Below are 13,764 nucleotides of genomic sequence, written 5' to 3' on the forward strand. Positions count from 1 at the left end.
TTTGTGGATCATTCAGGTGGCTGAAGACCAAGCTAGGGCCAGGTTTACTTATGGTTGATAATTACCGCTACAGTGTAACTTTTTTGGGTCCCAACCCTTGTTTTGCTTTTGTCTGCTTAGCTTGCTTCTTGGTCAACTCTCCCTTGTCTGCAAATTATCTCTAGGGCAGATGGTGCCCAAGCAGTTTTCTAACTTCTCCAGATTTTAACGCTCTCCTGAATCTGGGCCTGGTTAATGCTGGTTAATCTTCTTAGGCTTTACTTTTTAGGAAATGTTTCTTAGATTTCATTGAACTTTCTAAGTTTTCTTTAATGGGAGGGTTGATTCAAATTATTTAGCCTTCTAAACCTGTTTGTTTTTCAGTTAATGTTATTTTAATCAAAATAATGTGTAGACAATTTAAAAACTCAAATAGTACTTAAAGGCTTCAATGGGAAATGGCAATCCCTCCCTATCCACTTGGTCCTGTAGCCGAAATAACTATTTTTAGCACTTGAGCTGTTTCTTTTGGTATATACTCTTTATTTCATATACTTATGTTGCTACATTTATCTAGAAAAAAATGACAGCCCTTTTGCTTTTTCATATATATACATCTTTAAGATTTCTCATTAACAATGCAAGTAAGAGCTGCATCATTTTTAAATAGCTATATAATCAGTTATATGGGTTTAATTTATTTAATGGTTTTCCTGTAAATGAGTGTTTAGATCGATGTTGATGTTTTTATCATTAACAACTAGTGCTCTAATTGATATCTTGGTCACGTATCATTTTGCTAATGTTCATACATATCTGTAAAATTCATAGGAGTAGAAAAGTTAGATTAATTTTGAATTTTAATAAAATTGCCAACTTTTATGTTGTTAATTCTTATCAGTTACTATATTTTGACTTTCTATTTTGAGATAACTAGATGTCCTAAATCTCCTCACCATTAATAATTCTTCCAGCGCCTACTATAGTTTTAGTTAAATCACCATGCAGAGTTTAGGTTGCTGTATGTAAATTCTCAGTGCTAAGCCCAGAAGTGTTCCATGATTATCTGTTCTTTCCTTGTAGAATTTTGATTTTTGTCTGAAGTAATAGTTAACTTCATGTTTAAAATTTTCTCTATGTTGTAACTAATTCTTCCCTTTTAGAAGTGTACAACTTTTCTGTATGGAAACAGAATCACCTAATCTATCCATTCCATTTTTGGAGGTGAGGAATGGAGGAAATCATTCCTGGAATTCTCCACTTTTCAGCTCCAACCCAAATTGTTTGCTCTTTAGCGCTAACATGCAACCATTATAGGGAGACTTTCCTTTGGTGTTATTCTGGGAAATCATTTTGCTCCAGTGTTGGTCTAAGTTTCCTGGGTCTCAGGTTTTTGTGTCTATGGGGTTGCTATCTGGTTTTAGTAGAGCACAATTTCTGATAGCTTTCTGAGAGAACACTTGGGAGGTTAAAGTTCTAAAGTTACTATCATTTCTGCCCTTATACCTTATTGGTTGCTTGGCTGACCATGAATTTAAAGATTAAAAATAGTTTTCTCAGAATTTTGAAGCATTACCTTATTATTTCCTTAATTCATATATTACAGTTGGGAGTCTCTTCGTTAAAAAAACACGCATTTGGGCAGCCCGGGTGGCTCAGTGGTTTAGTGCCACCTTCAGTCCAGGGCATGATCCTGGAGTCCTGGGATCAGGTCCCATGTTGGGCTCCCTGCATGGAGCCTGCTTCTCCCTCTGCCTGTGTCTGTGCCTCTCTCTCTCTCTGCGTCTCTCGTGAATAAATAAATAAATCTTAAAAAAAAAATACACATTTGTGTTTAAAAATAAAGTCTGAAGTGAGAAATAGAGACAAACAGACTTGATGCTGCCTGCCTTACAAATGTTCCAAGCCACATGTGGACTAGTTAGGTTATAGAATAGTCAGTAATTGTAGCATAGGTGTCTGTGTGCATTATATTTTCAGGTAGATAAACTTAATTTTTCACAGTGCATAATCTACCAAGTTATTTTCCTAAAACAGGGTAAAGGCAGTTTTTGATAACAACTGGTATTCATAGCCTCAGGATTATTTTGTTCTACTGCATTTGGAATTACACCTCCACTTAAAAGCTACAGTATATCCATAGCACAGCAAATAGCATGAACATCATTTTTGCATAGGGCTCCCATACTCCTAGGTCCTGGGGGAGTGGCTTGAGGTCATCCAGTTGGATTTAGCACACATAGTAGGAACTCAGTGCTTTTATAGTAGGAGCAAGCTTGTTCTTTGTTCCACAGGAGACATTACCTCATCTCTCAAGGCTGCTTGATACGAACACAGCTTGGAGAAATGACCTGTGTAAAAGTAGTCAGGACCTTGCATTCTATTCATATACCTGTAAGACATATGGAAATGTGAGAGACCCATGGGGACGTGTCTCTTCTAACAGTTATGTTCCATCAGGGTATATTAAGGGTACTTACTGCAAACAGAGTAGTTGTGTCACTTTCGTGATGATAAGGTGTAAGTATAATGTGGGAAGGCAGAGATGTTCACCTCAGCCTGGATTGTTTGTATTTCTGATGTTTTCAAGTGAAAGTCTTTAAACTATTTTTCAACTTTTCCCCTAATGTAATAAAATAGAAAAGATTAGCTCAAGCTCTTGTCTTCAGTAGTCTTTTGTTACCTTGAGATTCTTTGTTAAAAGTAACTAATAATACTTGATTTCATTTTGATTTCAAGTCAGACCTTTATTAAGGAACATGGGGCTTTGTTAAAAAAATATTGAGTTTAAAATTTTCTGAGAACACATTGTATGTATGGCTTATTCTTCTTCCCTGGGAACATTTTTTTTTTCTTTATGTGAAAAGTTCACATTATTGTGAAAGTTCACATTATTGTGTACTGATATGGCTTGCTTTATTTATTTACTGACTTACTTTAAATCCAGTTTGTGGCCATTAAGTTGTCACTTTTAATCAGGAAACTTGCCTTTTTGGATTAGGGAGGTGTTCTTGCATGTGCCTTCAAGAGTGCCTTGCTTTCATTTTCTCTGTTTGGTTTTTCCCCTTAGGAACTCAGATGCTAACACCAACCAGACTGATTCTTTCTCTTACCATTATCCCAAGTACTTTTTTTTTCTTTTGGTTAAGATTTAATTAAATTAATTAATTATTCATTTTAAAGAGAGAGCATGAGCAAGAGGAGGGACAGAGGCAGAGAGAGAATCTTAAGCAGACTCTGTGCTGTGTGACACCCCACATGGGGCTCTATCTCACAACCCTTGAGATCATGATCTGAGCTGAAATCTAAAATCAGGAGTGGGATGCTCAACCAACTGAGCCACCCAGCTCTCCATATCCCAAGTAATTTTTATCTCCTAATATAGCTATTGTGCTTTGGGGGAGAGTTTCTTTATTTAATTTATCTTTTAGTGCTTCCTTTGAATTTCTAATTTTATTTTTTACATTTTCAATTTCAAGCATTTTTTTTCTTGATCTCTGTACCCCCCCCCCCCCTTAAAAAATATTTAGTTCTTCATATCATGAGTATATTCTCTTAGATTTTGGAGGATATTAATTGTAATTTTCGTTTTGTTTCTTAAATTTTTCTTCTCTATATATTACCTATTTATTTTAGACTTCTGTTTATTTTATCTCCTTCTGTACTTGAAACTTTCCTCAATTATCTGGTCATATTTAGGAGAGATATATCAAAGCTGATTGGAAGTTGTAGAACTTACATCACAACAGGATCCTCCCAGATGTCTGTTTCTAGTTTTTCTGTGGAGTTGTTCAGTGTTTCTTAGAGAAGAATCTTCTAATCTCTTTGTGAGAAGGAGCTGAGTATCTTGAGTATATGCATGCTGACTTGATCAAGGTTATGATTGTTGTTTATAGTGTAAACTTTCATTGAATTATTGTTTTTTTTTTTTGAATTATTGTTTTTTCAGTATAGTGTCTCATATGGTTCTCTGATTTAATTCCATGAGTCTTAAATTTCTCTAGTAAAGGTGTACTGAATATACCTTTGAGAAAGTGCTGAATGGTTGAGTGTTAAAATCAATGTGAGCCTGAGGCTGGAGCCAGAAATCCTCATTCATACAATGAAGATTAGGGATGTAAGAATGATTCTAAACTTTATTTTTTTATTTTTAAAAAGATTTTATTTACTTTTTCGTGAGAGGCAGAGAGAGAGGCAGAGACTGGAGAAGCAGGCTCCATGCAAAGAGCCCGATATGGGACTCGATCCTGGGACTCCAGGATCACACCCTGAGCTGAAGACAGACGCGTAACTGCTGAGCCACCCAGGTGTCCCAATTCTTTAAAAGAAGAGTTTGAGTTAATATTACAATAATTTTAAAATTCTGAGTAGTCACATTTTAAGTTTGAACATATCAGTGCACAAAGAAATACTTATCTAGTACTATCAGCTTCCTGATTGTTTCAGTGTCACTAAAATGCCTGTGATGTTAAATATTGAACTTTCAGTGAAAATATAAGTTACCAAACAACTGTTTTTTCAACTTTTATTAGCTTTTATTTATTTTTTATTTTATTTTATTTATTTTATTTTTTCTTTTATTAGCTTTTAGTCAGTATTTTTGTTTATAGTCTACTTTCTTCATTACATTCTACAGAGGTAACAGTGACCTTTAATCTCTTAGTCTTTCTAGGGTTTTATAACATACTCCATTTCGCTTCTCATTGGTATCCCCCTCTGGAGACATAGGTGTTTTAGCTATTTACATTTTATCTTTCAAATGGTTATTGATATCTCTTGTTCATTGATGATCCCACCTCAAAACCTAGGGATCATTAATTAGTACCTGCGAACATTCCTTGATAATCTCGTAGTAAGCAGGGGGGCTTGAGTTTAAAAACAAGAATCACAAGACCATCTCAGAATTATGTAGTTTTGAACTAGGGTCTTAGCAGCTTTAAAGAATAACATGTTATAAAAAGTTAGTACTTCTCTTCTAGTAGTTTGCAATGAAAAGGCGATAGTTCTTATTTAGTATGCAGAAAAAAGGTTCTCCTGTCCTTATGAAAAAAAAAAAAAAAGGTTGCACTGGAACCAGTCTGGAAGTCACTTTTTTACCATAACCCTAGCAAAGATTTGAAATGTGAATAAAAATAACTTTCAGGAACAAATATATTGACTAAAGAGAAGGTAATAAAATTGCCTTTAAAAATATCCCAGTTTGGGGATCCCTGGGTGGCGCAGCGGTTTGGCGCCTGCCTTTGGCCCGGGGCGCGATCCTGGAGACCCGGGATCGAATCCCACGTCAGGCTCCCTGCATGGAGCCTGCTCCTCCCTCTGCCTGTGTTTCTGCCTCTCTGTCTCTCTCTGTGTGACTATCATGAATAAATAAATAAAATCTTAAAAAAAAATAAATAAATAAAAATATCCCAGTTCTTATCAAAGCTGTTTGGCTGAGCTATACTTCTCTTTGGGCTCAAAAAACCATTTTCAACTATTATATAATGTCTACCAAATACCTTAGGAAAGAATTTAGGAATAGTTAAATGTTTGTGTTCAGTCTAATGTCTCTGATATTTTGGACGGAAATATTTTAGTCTGGAAATATTTTGTTAGGTTACTTTAAACTGTTTTACATGATAGAGTGGAATCTGGCACTTCATTACGTAATGCTTTAAAAATGCCAATTTAACCAATACATAAAGCGATAAAATTCTGAATCAAGCATGTAAGTATGAGTATATTAAATGTTTAAAACTGTGCATTAAAAGTGAATGCATTAGTGATCTAAAGCAGTAATCACTTAGACCAGTTTAAGAATCTCAGTAATATACGGCATAAAGCATTTGACATCAAGGGCTTGAAATCATTTATAGTCAAGATTCATTACATTGATCAATCCAAAGTAAACATTATGATAAGCAGCTAGGTCTTGTTCATTTCAGAGGATATCAATGTTATAATGTTAATATAGTAAGAAGGTTGTTCATTCTTTTTAAAGCAACACAGCTTTAAAGGTATAAGTCATTGTAAGGAACCTCTGTGTTGTAACTTATAAAATTCTTGCATGTATATTGTTTGATTTAATCTACAGTAATTTTGTGAGTAAAGCTCAGCTTCTACCCATGGTAGACTAAGTGGCCTATTCTACACCTTTTCTCTCTATTGCTGCTCTCTGATCCAAGTCCTGTGGTTCTCTGACTGCCACCTTTTTTGTATGATTGTTATTTGACACTGCTCTTCTTTTTTGTAACTAAAAAAAATTACTTTCCTTTCTTCTAGAACAGAAGAGTGATGTGTTTGATAAATTCTACTGAATATATTTTTTAAATATCACAAAAGAGTGTTTATCATCAAGGGCATAAACTAGTATGAGGTCTACAGTGGAAACATTTTTACGTTTTTTACATAATTTCTTAAAATTGAAATGAAAGTTGTCTAAATTATTTAAAATTTTGTCTTATAGATACTATATTTCGAAAGGTGCTATTGTGGATCAACTTGGAGGAGACCTAAATTCCACTCCATTGCACTGGGCCACAAGGTTTAAATTTGCTTCTGGATTTTTTTTTTCCTTTGGTTCCTTAATGAGTCTATAAACAACTTTTCTTTTTTTTATGATATGCTAAAATGAATGGGATAACCTATGCTAATAGTTAATATCAACAGTGTACTAATATATTGCTGTACACTGTTATACCTGCATTGACAGCAAAGTTTATTGTCCCAAAGTGTCTTTAGGGAATTCTCTATACTGATATTAATCCAGTTAGATTACAACTGAGTTAAACTTTGGATTTGTAAATGTAATAATTATGCAGCCTCTATATATTTACAATTAAACAAGTTGCCCAGTTCATGGGACAATTAAGATTATATTTGAGTAGAACTAGTAGTATATAGTAACTATTTTATGTTACATATTTAAATAAGTTATAAATACCTAAAAAATTTAAATGTTATTTCAGTTGAGACTTAAAGACCATAAAATTATCCTAATTATCCCATATGTCTTGACATATACATATTTTAAGAAACTTTAATAAAAATTGTGTAATCTTTTCCACCATTGCCCTATTTAAAAATGATCTTTCCAGGAGATCCTGTTTGAAATAACTTTATATATTTAAGTGTTTATTCTTTTATGTTTTAGACAAGGCCATCTATCTATGGTTGTGCAACTAATGAAATATGGTGCAGATCCTTCATTAATTGATGGAGAAGGATGTAGCTGTATTCATCTGGCTGCTCAGTTTGGACATACCTCAATTGTTGCTTATCTCATAGCAAAAGGACAGGTAAAAAAAATCACAATGGTGTGGCTTTTAATCAGATGTTCTTCATGGTTTAAATGCCTGATATCATTGGTGTTACAAGTGTAACAACCTGGTGATATTTAAATAGTACTTTCTGATAGATGGAAGAGAATAAATAAATAATATCCTTAGTTTGATATTGAGGTATTAGAGTTAAAAATAAGAAAGATAATAAAAAACCAGATAGTGATCCATTAAATTGCATCTTTTATTTCTGAGAATGATAGAGATCTGAGAAAGTAAGAAAATTCAGGTATCTATTCTTTCCCTTAATTACATCTTTTGAGTATATACTCTGAATTCATTTAAACTTTTTTGAACATTTTACTGGTTATTTTTTCTATTAAGTACTTCTCATAGTAGGGAATCAGTTTCTGCTGCATTAAATAATGGTACTTCTCCATTATTACATATCTGAAAACATGATTACATGTCCTCTTACATATCAGAAAACTTATCATGATTTAAATGATTCTTCCTGATTTTTCAAGAGTGTGTACTGTTATAATCACATTAAACAGAAAACAGCTTATATATACCATCTTTTTGTGATAAATATATTTTGTTGAAATTAAGATCACTCAGTTTTTCTTTCATGTCATTTCTCTGGTTATACTTAAACATTAGTTTTATAGCTAAGAATCTCATAAGAGTAAGACAAATGATTTTAATTCATTGCTATTAACATTTATTTTAAATTTTATGCAGATTTGGAATTCGAATAGTGTTTATTTTATGGATTCTTTAAGATATTTGTTGTTGGCAGTGCCACACAATGACATTTGTGTGTTGTGAATTAGATTGTAAGGAAAGTGGCATAGACTGGCTAATTGTTAGATTGTAAGGAAAGTGGCATAGACTGGCTAATTGTTGGAAGAGGGGTTTATTATCTAATATGTGTTAACAGAGTACCCCCAAAATCTAATGGCTTTAGAACAGTGCCAACCATTTATTACTTTGGGTTGACTGGGCTTGGCGAGATGGTAGCCCTTGTGATAATCCCTGGGGATTACAGTCATTGGGGGCTTGACTGGAATGGAGGATGGCTCACTCATCTACTTTGTGCCTTAATAGGAATGGCTAAAAGGCTGGGTTCGGTTGGAGTGCTGAGATAGTGAAGATAGTGATTTCTTCTCCATGGTACCCATTGACATAGTCTTTCTAGCAGGGAACTAGACTTTTTTTTTTTTCTCAAAGATTTTATTTATTTATTCATGAGAGAAACACAGAGAAACAGAGACAGGCAGAGGGAGAAGCAGGCTCCATGCAGAGAGCCTGATGTGAGACTCGATCCCAGGTCTCCAGTATCACACCCTGAGCCAAAGTCAGACACTCAACCGCTGAGCCACTCAGGTGTCCTGGGAACTAGACTTACGTGGTGGGAGCTACCGAAAGAACAAAAGCAGAAGCTGTCTGCCTTTTTAAAGTCTTATGTCTTGAACTGGCACAGCAACATTTTTGTTCTATCAGTTAAAGCAAGTAACAGGGTCAGTCTCTGTTGATTGTGTGGACAACGGGTGTGAACCAGCAGGTGAAGTTTGTTGGGCCATCTTTGGGTACCAACTGCCACAGATTACTTTTGTTTTCCCAAATTTCTTCTAGACTGGGGTTTGGAGCAGTGGATGGTGCTATAACACATGATAATGTTAGTGGCTTTTTATTTTGCAGGTATACATTTATATGTGTTCACTTTTTATTTTGGTTTTTAACTGGGTAAGAAAAGTGGTATACATTTTTTGAGTCTTTGTTAGCTTATTGATGTTGGGGTCTGGATGTTTCAGTATTCTTTATAACTTTGGTGTAGGATGTTGGCTATAAAATTCTTAAGGGACAGGGATTTCTACCTGTCACATTACCTTTTGTATGATAATATATGCATGATGATAATAAATGTCTGGCAATTTTCTTTTTTTTTTAAAGGTATCTTCAATATTTTTTTAAATTATTTTTTATTTTTATTTATTTATGATAGGCACACAGTGAGAGAGAGAGGCAGAGACATAGGCAGAGGGAGAAGCAGGCTCCATGCACCAGGAGCCTGACATGGGATTCGATCCCGGGTCTCCAGGATCGCGCCCTGGGCCAAAGGCAGGTGCTAAACCGCTGCGCCACCCAGGGATACCCAATTTTCTTTTTCATGAGTAGGTTTTTATTTTTGATTATTCAATTCTTTCGCTACAAAAGTAGCATGCTTATTATAAAATATTCAAAGGTAAGAGAAAGAGTATGACTTAGAAAATGAAACTCCACCTTCTTCCCTTAGCCCCCCCCACAATGAGATTACTTTCTTTAGCAGTTTAGTATATATTTTTTCCATGTATACACTAATTATAAAAGGAAATTCCTCTAGTGTTCATGACACCATACTCTAAATGAGGTGCAAAGTCTTTCCCTGCAGAAGGACTACAGAACCATGTGTGGTCTAGTCGGAGATACTCTCAGGCCCATCTTTTGTCATCTTCCTACTTACTCTGCTTTGATACACCAGTCTTCCTGCTGTTCCTTGAACAGCTCTAATATGCTGTTGTCTTCCGGCCTTTGTGCTTGATCTTATCTTCTTCTGCTTGGTAAACACATTCCTTAGACAAACAGTTCTCTTATTTCAATCAGATGTTTGCTCAAATTTTATTAGTTCTGATTAGTTCCCAATTATAAGTAATAATAAATTTAGTATATTTTTTTCTCTTTCCTGTCTTTAACTGACTTTATAATATTGTTTTTCTTAGTGTTAACTTTGTTCTGGTAGGTATAACTACATTTCTTTTAGTTGATTTTCAGCTTTAAGTAATATCCTTTGATTCATAGCTATTACAGAGTAGGTACTTCTACTTTCTTTTCAGCCTTTTTCCATTTTCTCAATTTTTGATTAATTGTATCAGTTTTACATTCCTTAGGACATATAACATTTCCATTTAGTTTGTCATTCTGTTCTTCACATTTGTTTCATTTAGTTATACTGTTAAAATATATTTAGTGCTCACTACCAATTCTTTTGGATGATTTTCAGGAGAAAAGGGAAAATACTAACTTATGGAGCCCTGTTGATCATGGAATCCCCATAAGCTTTTGATCTGGGCTTGTTAATTCTTCCTTATAGAGAATACCCATACGTCCAGGCTGAACTTGGAAAAGAAGTACCAAGTTTTAAACCCCGACCCAAAGAAAGAAAAGGTTGAATTTCATTTTTCTTTTAGTATTCTAGAGATGTGGCGTTATTTTACATTTTTAATTTTACTTATTGATATTTTTTAATACTATCACTTTTTAAAAAGGATATGAAAAGACAACTAAGAAGGAAGAAGAAACTAAAACAAGAATTTACATGTTTGTTTTAATTGGACATCAAATTTAGTTGAGCTCTCTTAAAATTAAGAAAGTGAAAGAAGTAAAATTAAGTTACAGTACTTGGCTCATTCAAGAAACAAGGAAACTTGTCATTTCTGAGAGGATTTTCTTAAGATTTTTATTGAAAAAAATCAATGTGTATATTGGAAATATTGAGAGAGGTTGCATAAGATGTTCCCAACCATTGTTAATGTATATCCATAAATGGATTTGTAATGGATAAGGTGTAACATTTGGATTTCAGCATTCATGATGAGGTACTAAAAGTAATGATGTCCAAGGATGTGTGTTCTAGTTTGTCTGATGTACTGATTCTCAGCATTTTTTATGCTTCATTACACTTGGATAATGTTCATATTTGAGACCTACTCCCATCAATAATAGTGGTTCACAGAGAACTGCATAGAGGTATAGAGTGTTTTGCAGTGTACTCACTATAACTCTCTCCTCTCTGCACTGACTGGCATGTTAGATAACACAACTTGGATTAGAGCTGCTGCCTTTATATAATCCAGGAATGGACGATGCAGAAAAAAAGATTAAGGAACTGCTTATCTATTAAGCGTTTGTTATGTTCTAGGGTATGGGCTAGGTGCTTTACACACATTATTCCATTTAATCATCACAAGGATCTTACGAAGCCATTATTTATATTGGCATTTTTAGATGAAGAAGCTGAAGCACAGAGAATTAAAGTCATTGTGCCAGTTTTATAGCTATTAAGTGGTGCAGCTAAGAATTAAAAACCATGTCTTTCTTATTCTAAAGCCTGTACTTTCCCCAAACAAGTAGGTAGATAAATGTCTTTTTACTTAACAGATGGTTGTTGATAATTTACTCTGCTGGGCACTGAGAATACAAAGATGAAGTTAATATAATTTTAATCCTCAAAGAACTCCTGTTCCTGTTCTAGTTAATGAGACAGATGCCTCAGGCATATATAGTCCAGATTGGAGTTAGGAGAGATAATTTTAAGGAAGTGAAACGTACAGAACCTTTGATGCATCAAGATGTCTTGAAAGATTTAGTTAACTAGGGAAGAGTTTTAGTTGAATAGATGGTAGTTTTAATTGTAATTTGTTAAAAAACTAAGCAAAAGGTTGGGGAAGTATCATAGGAAGGCAAAAAGTTGGCTGGGAGAAGGAAAATAATCATGGTTTACTATGCATTTTTTGCTGGGTATAGTATTCATGTACATTTATAATATAAATATCAAATATTTATAGCACCAAAAATACAATAGATCTCTTGAAAGAATAAATAGGTGTATATTTGTGATGGGGCAGGAAGAGAAAAGAGGGAAATTCTCATTTCACATACTGAAGAGTCTCAGCAGATAATGCCTAAAACTGAAAAATCAAAAAGTAGCAATTCAGTCATCTTATTTTAAGATTTGGAGGACTAAAAGAGATGAAAATAGTGGGGAGTAAAACAGAATTGCTTTATCACCACACACTTTGCAGAATTATTTGACTGTAAAAATGTACATGTGTAACAATAAAATAAAAAGCAAACTTTTTTCAGTTTATTGAAAAGAGAAGTCTTTTTATTCCTCGTTTTGAAATGCCTAGAAATAAACAAGGTTTTATTATTCCTCTTTCATGAAATGGTATAAATCTCTTTTTCACAGACTTCATTTAACTTATCCTCTGTGAATGAAAGATGAAGAATAGATCAAGATTTCTAAATGTAAAACATTGAAAAGGGTGATTAAAGCATCTGAAAAAGGATATCTATAAGTATGTTACTTAAATACATATTTAATGTATAATCCACTAAATATATCCCACTAATGAAAATATTTAGTGACAAATGATAGTTTATTTTAAAGTTAGAAAAGAAAAAAAAAAGTTAGAAAAGAAAAATTTTCAGAAATCAGCCTTAATTGAGTAATGTTACATTGGCTTCTCCTATGATATGTAAATAGATTTTTCTGAGTAAATTTGGTAGGAACTTAAAAGTCAGACAGTAAAAATTTCTTTCTTTTTATTCTATCAGGATGTAGATATGATGGATCAGAATGGAATGACACCTTTAATGTGGGCAGCTTACAGAACGCATAGGTATGTAACCATTATAAAATATTTAAGATCATTTTCAACATATTAAAATGTAAAATAAGTGATGAGAAAAAGCAGTTAATGTTCTATTTACTAATATTGAAAATTCTTATGAGTACATTGTATATAATAAATTACCTTTTTAAATGTTTGAGTCTGGGCTTACCTTGACCTTGGTAATGGTAGTATCTTTATTCTTTTAGCAGTTTTTAAGAATGAAAGATGTTACCTTATTTTTAAAAACTATTTTTTTCGTGTTATTTGTATATTGACAGGTTTATTATATTAGTAAGTTACCTGAAAACATTTTTGGAATAATCCAGATTTAAATTTAAAAATGTGATTGTTTAATTATATGGCTATTAATGACCTTACTCCCTAATCAAAATTAGAAAATGTCAGGACCAAGTATGCCCTCTCTTGGAACAGTATTATTTTATACGGGTGTTGCATATCCTTAATACATCATATTAGAATGTCCCCTCGTTACCAATTATAAGGTTGAGTATAGGCTAGAATAGAAGTGTTCCAAGATGGAATGCAAATGCAACCACGATCAGTTTAGTGTCTGTAATGATTTCTATAATTGAAATTAGGGTTGTTGTTGTTGTTTTTTTTTTTTTTCCTTTTCAGTGTGGATCCAACTAGATTGCTTTTAACATTCAATGTTTCAGTTAACCTTGGTGACAAGTATCACAAAAACACTGCTCTGCATTGGGCAGTACTAGCAGGGAATACCACAGTCATTAGTCTTCTTCTGGAAGCTGGAGCTAATGTTGATGCCCAGAATATCAAGGTAAAAATATCCTATATTGATTATGCTATGTGAAATGTTAAGATCTTAACTCCTCAGTAAAAGATAGGCTTTTTCATAGAGTGTCAAGGAGGGAAGAACCCTCTTATTTAAGCTCAACTCTTTGCTTCCATGCAAGAATTTGTTTGGAAAGACTGGATTATTTGCTTTTGTCTTTTAATATTGAAGTAATTTTCAGATTTGATGGTCTTTTCATTGGTGAATTCTTACTGACTTTTGAAAATTAAGTTCTATAATATGTATTTTCATAGCTGAAGGAAATAGTTTTCTG

The 13,764-nt window shown here is 33.5% G+C and overlaps 1 protein-coding gene across 5 annotated transcripts in view; it reads left to right on the plus strand.

Moving 5' to 3' along the window:
- The window catches only part of ZDHHC17 (zinc finger DHHC-type palmitoyltransferase 17), a 143,404-nt gene that overhangs the window by 37,928 nt on the left and 91,712 nt on the right, over positions 1–13,764 (plus strand). For all 5 annotated transcript variants that reach the window (XR_005370377.1, XM_038558507.1, XM_038558510.1 and 2 more), the window contains exons 4-7: positions 6,425–6,502; positions 7,112–7,256; positions 12,618–12,682; positions 13,313–13,475. Coding sequence is in view for 4 of the 5 variants with exons in the window: in XM_038558507.1 (XP_038414435.1) it covers positions 6,425–6,502; positions 7,112–7,256; positions 12,618–12,682; positions 13,313–13,475 (451 nt within the window). In the remaining variant the exon portion in view is untranslated. The remainder of the gene's footprint in view (positions 1–6,424; positions 6,503–7,111; positions 7,257–12,617; positions 12,683–13,312; positions 13,476–13,764) is intronic.

This window comes from Canis lupus, chromosome 15, assembly GCF_011100685.1.
Source record: "Canis lupus familiaris isolate Mischka breed German Shepherd chromosome 15, alternate assembly UU_Cfam_GSD_1.0, whole genome shotgun sequence".
NCBI lineage: Eukaryota > Metazoa > Chordata > Mammalia > Carnivora > Canidae > Canis > Canis lupus.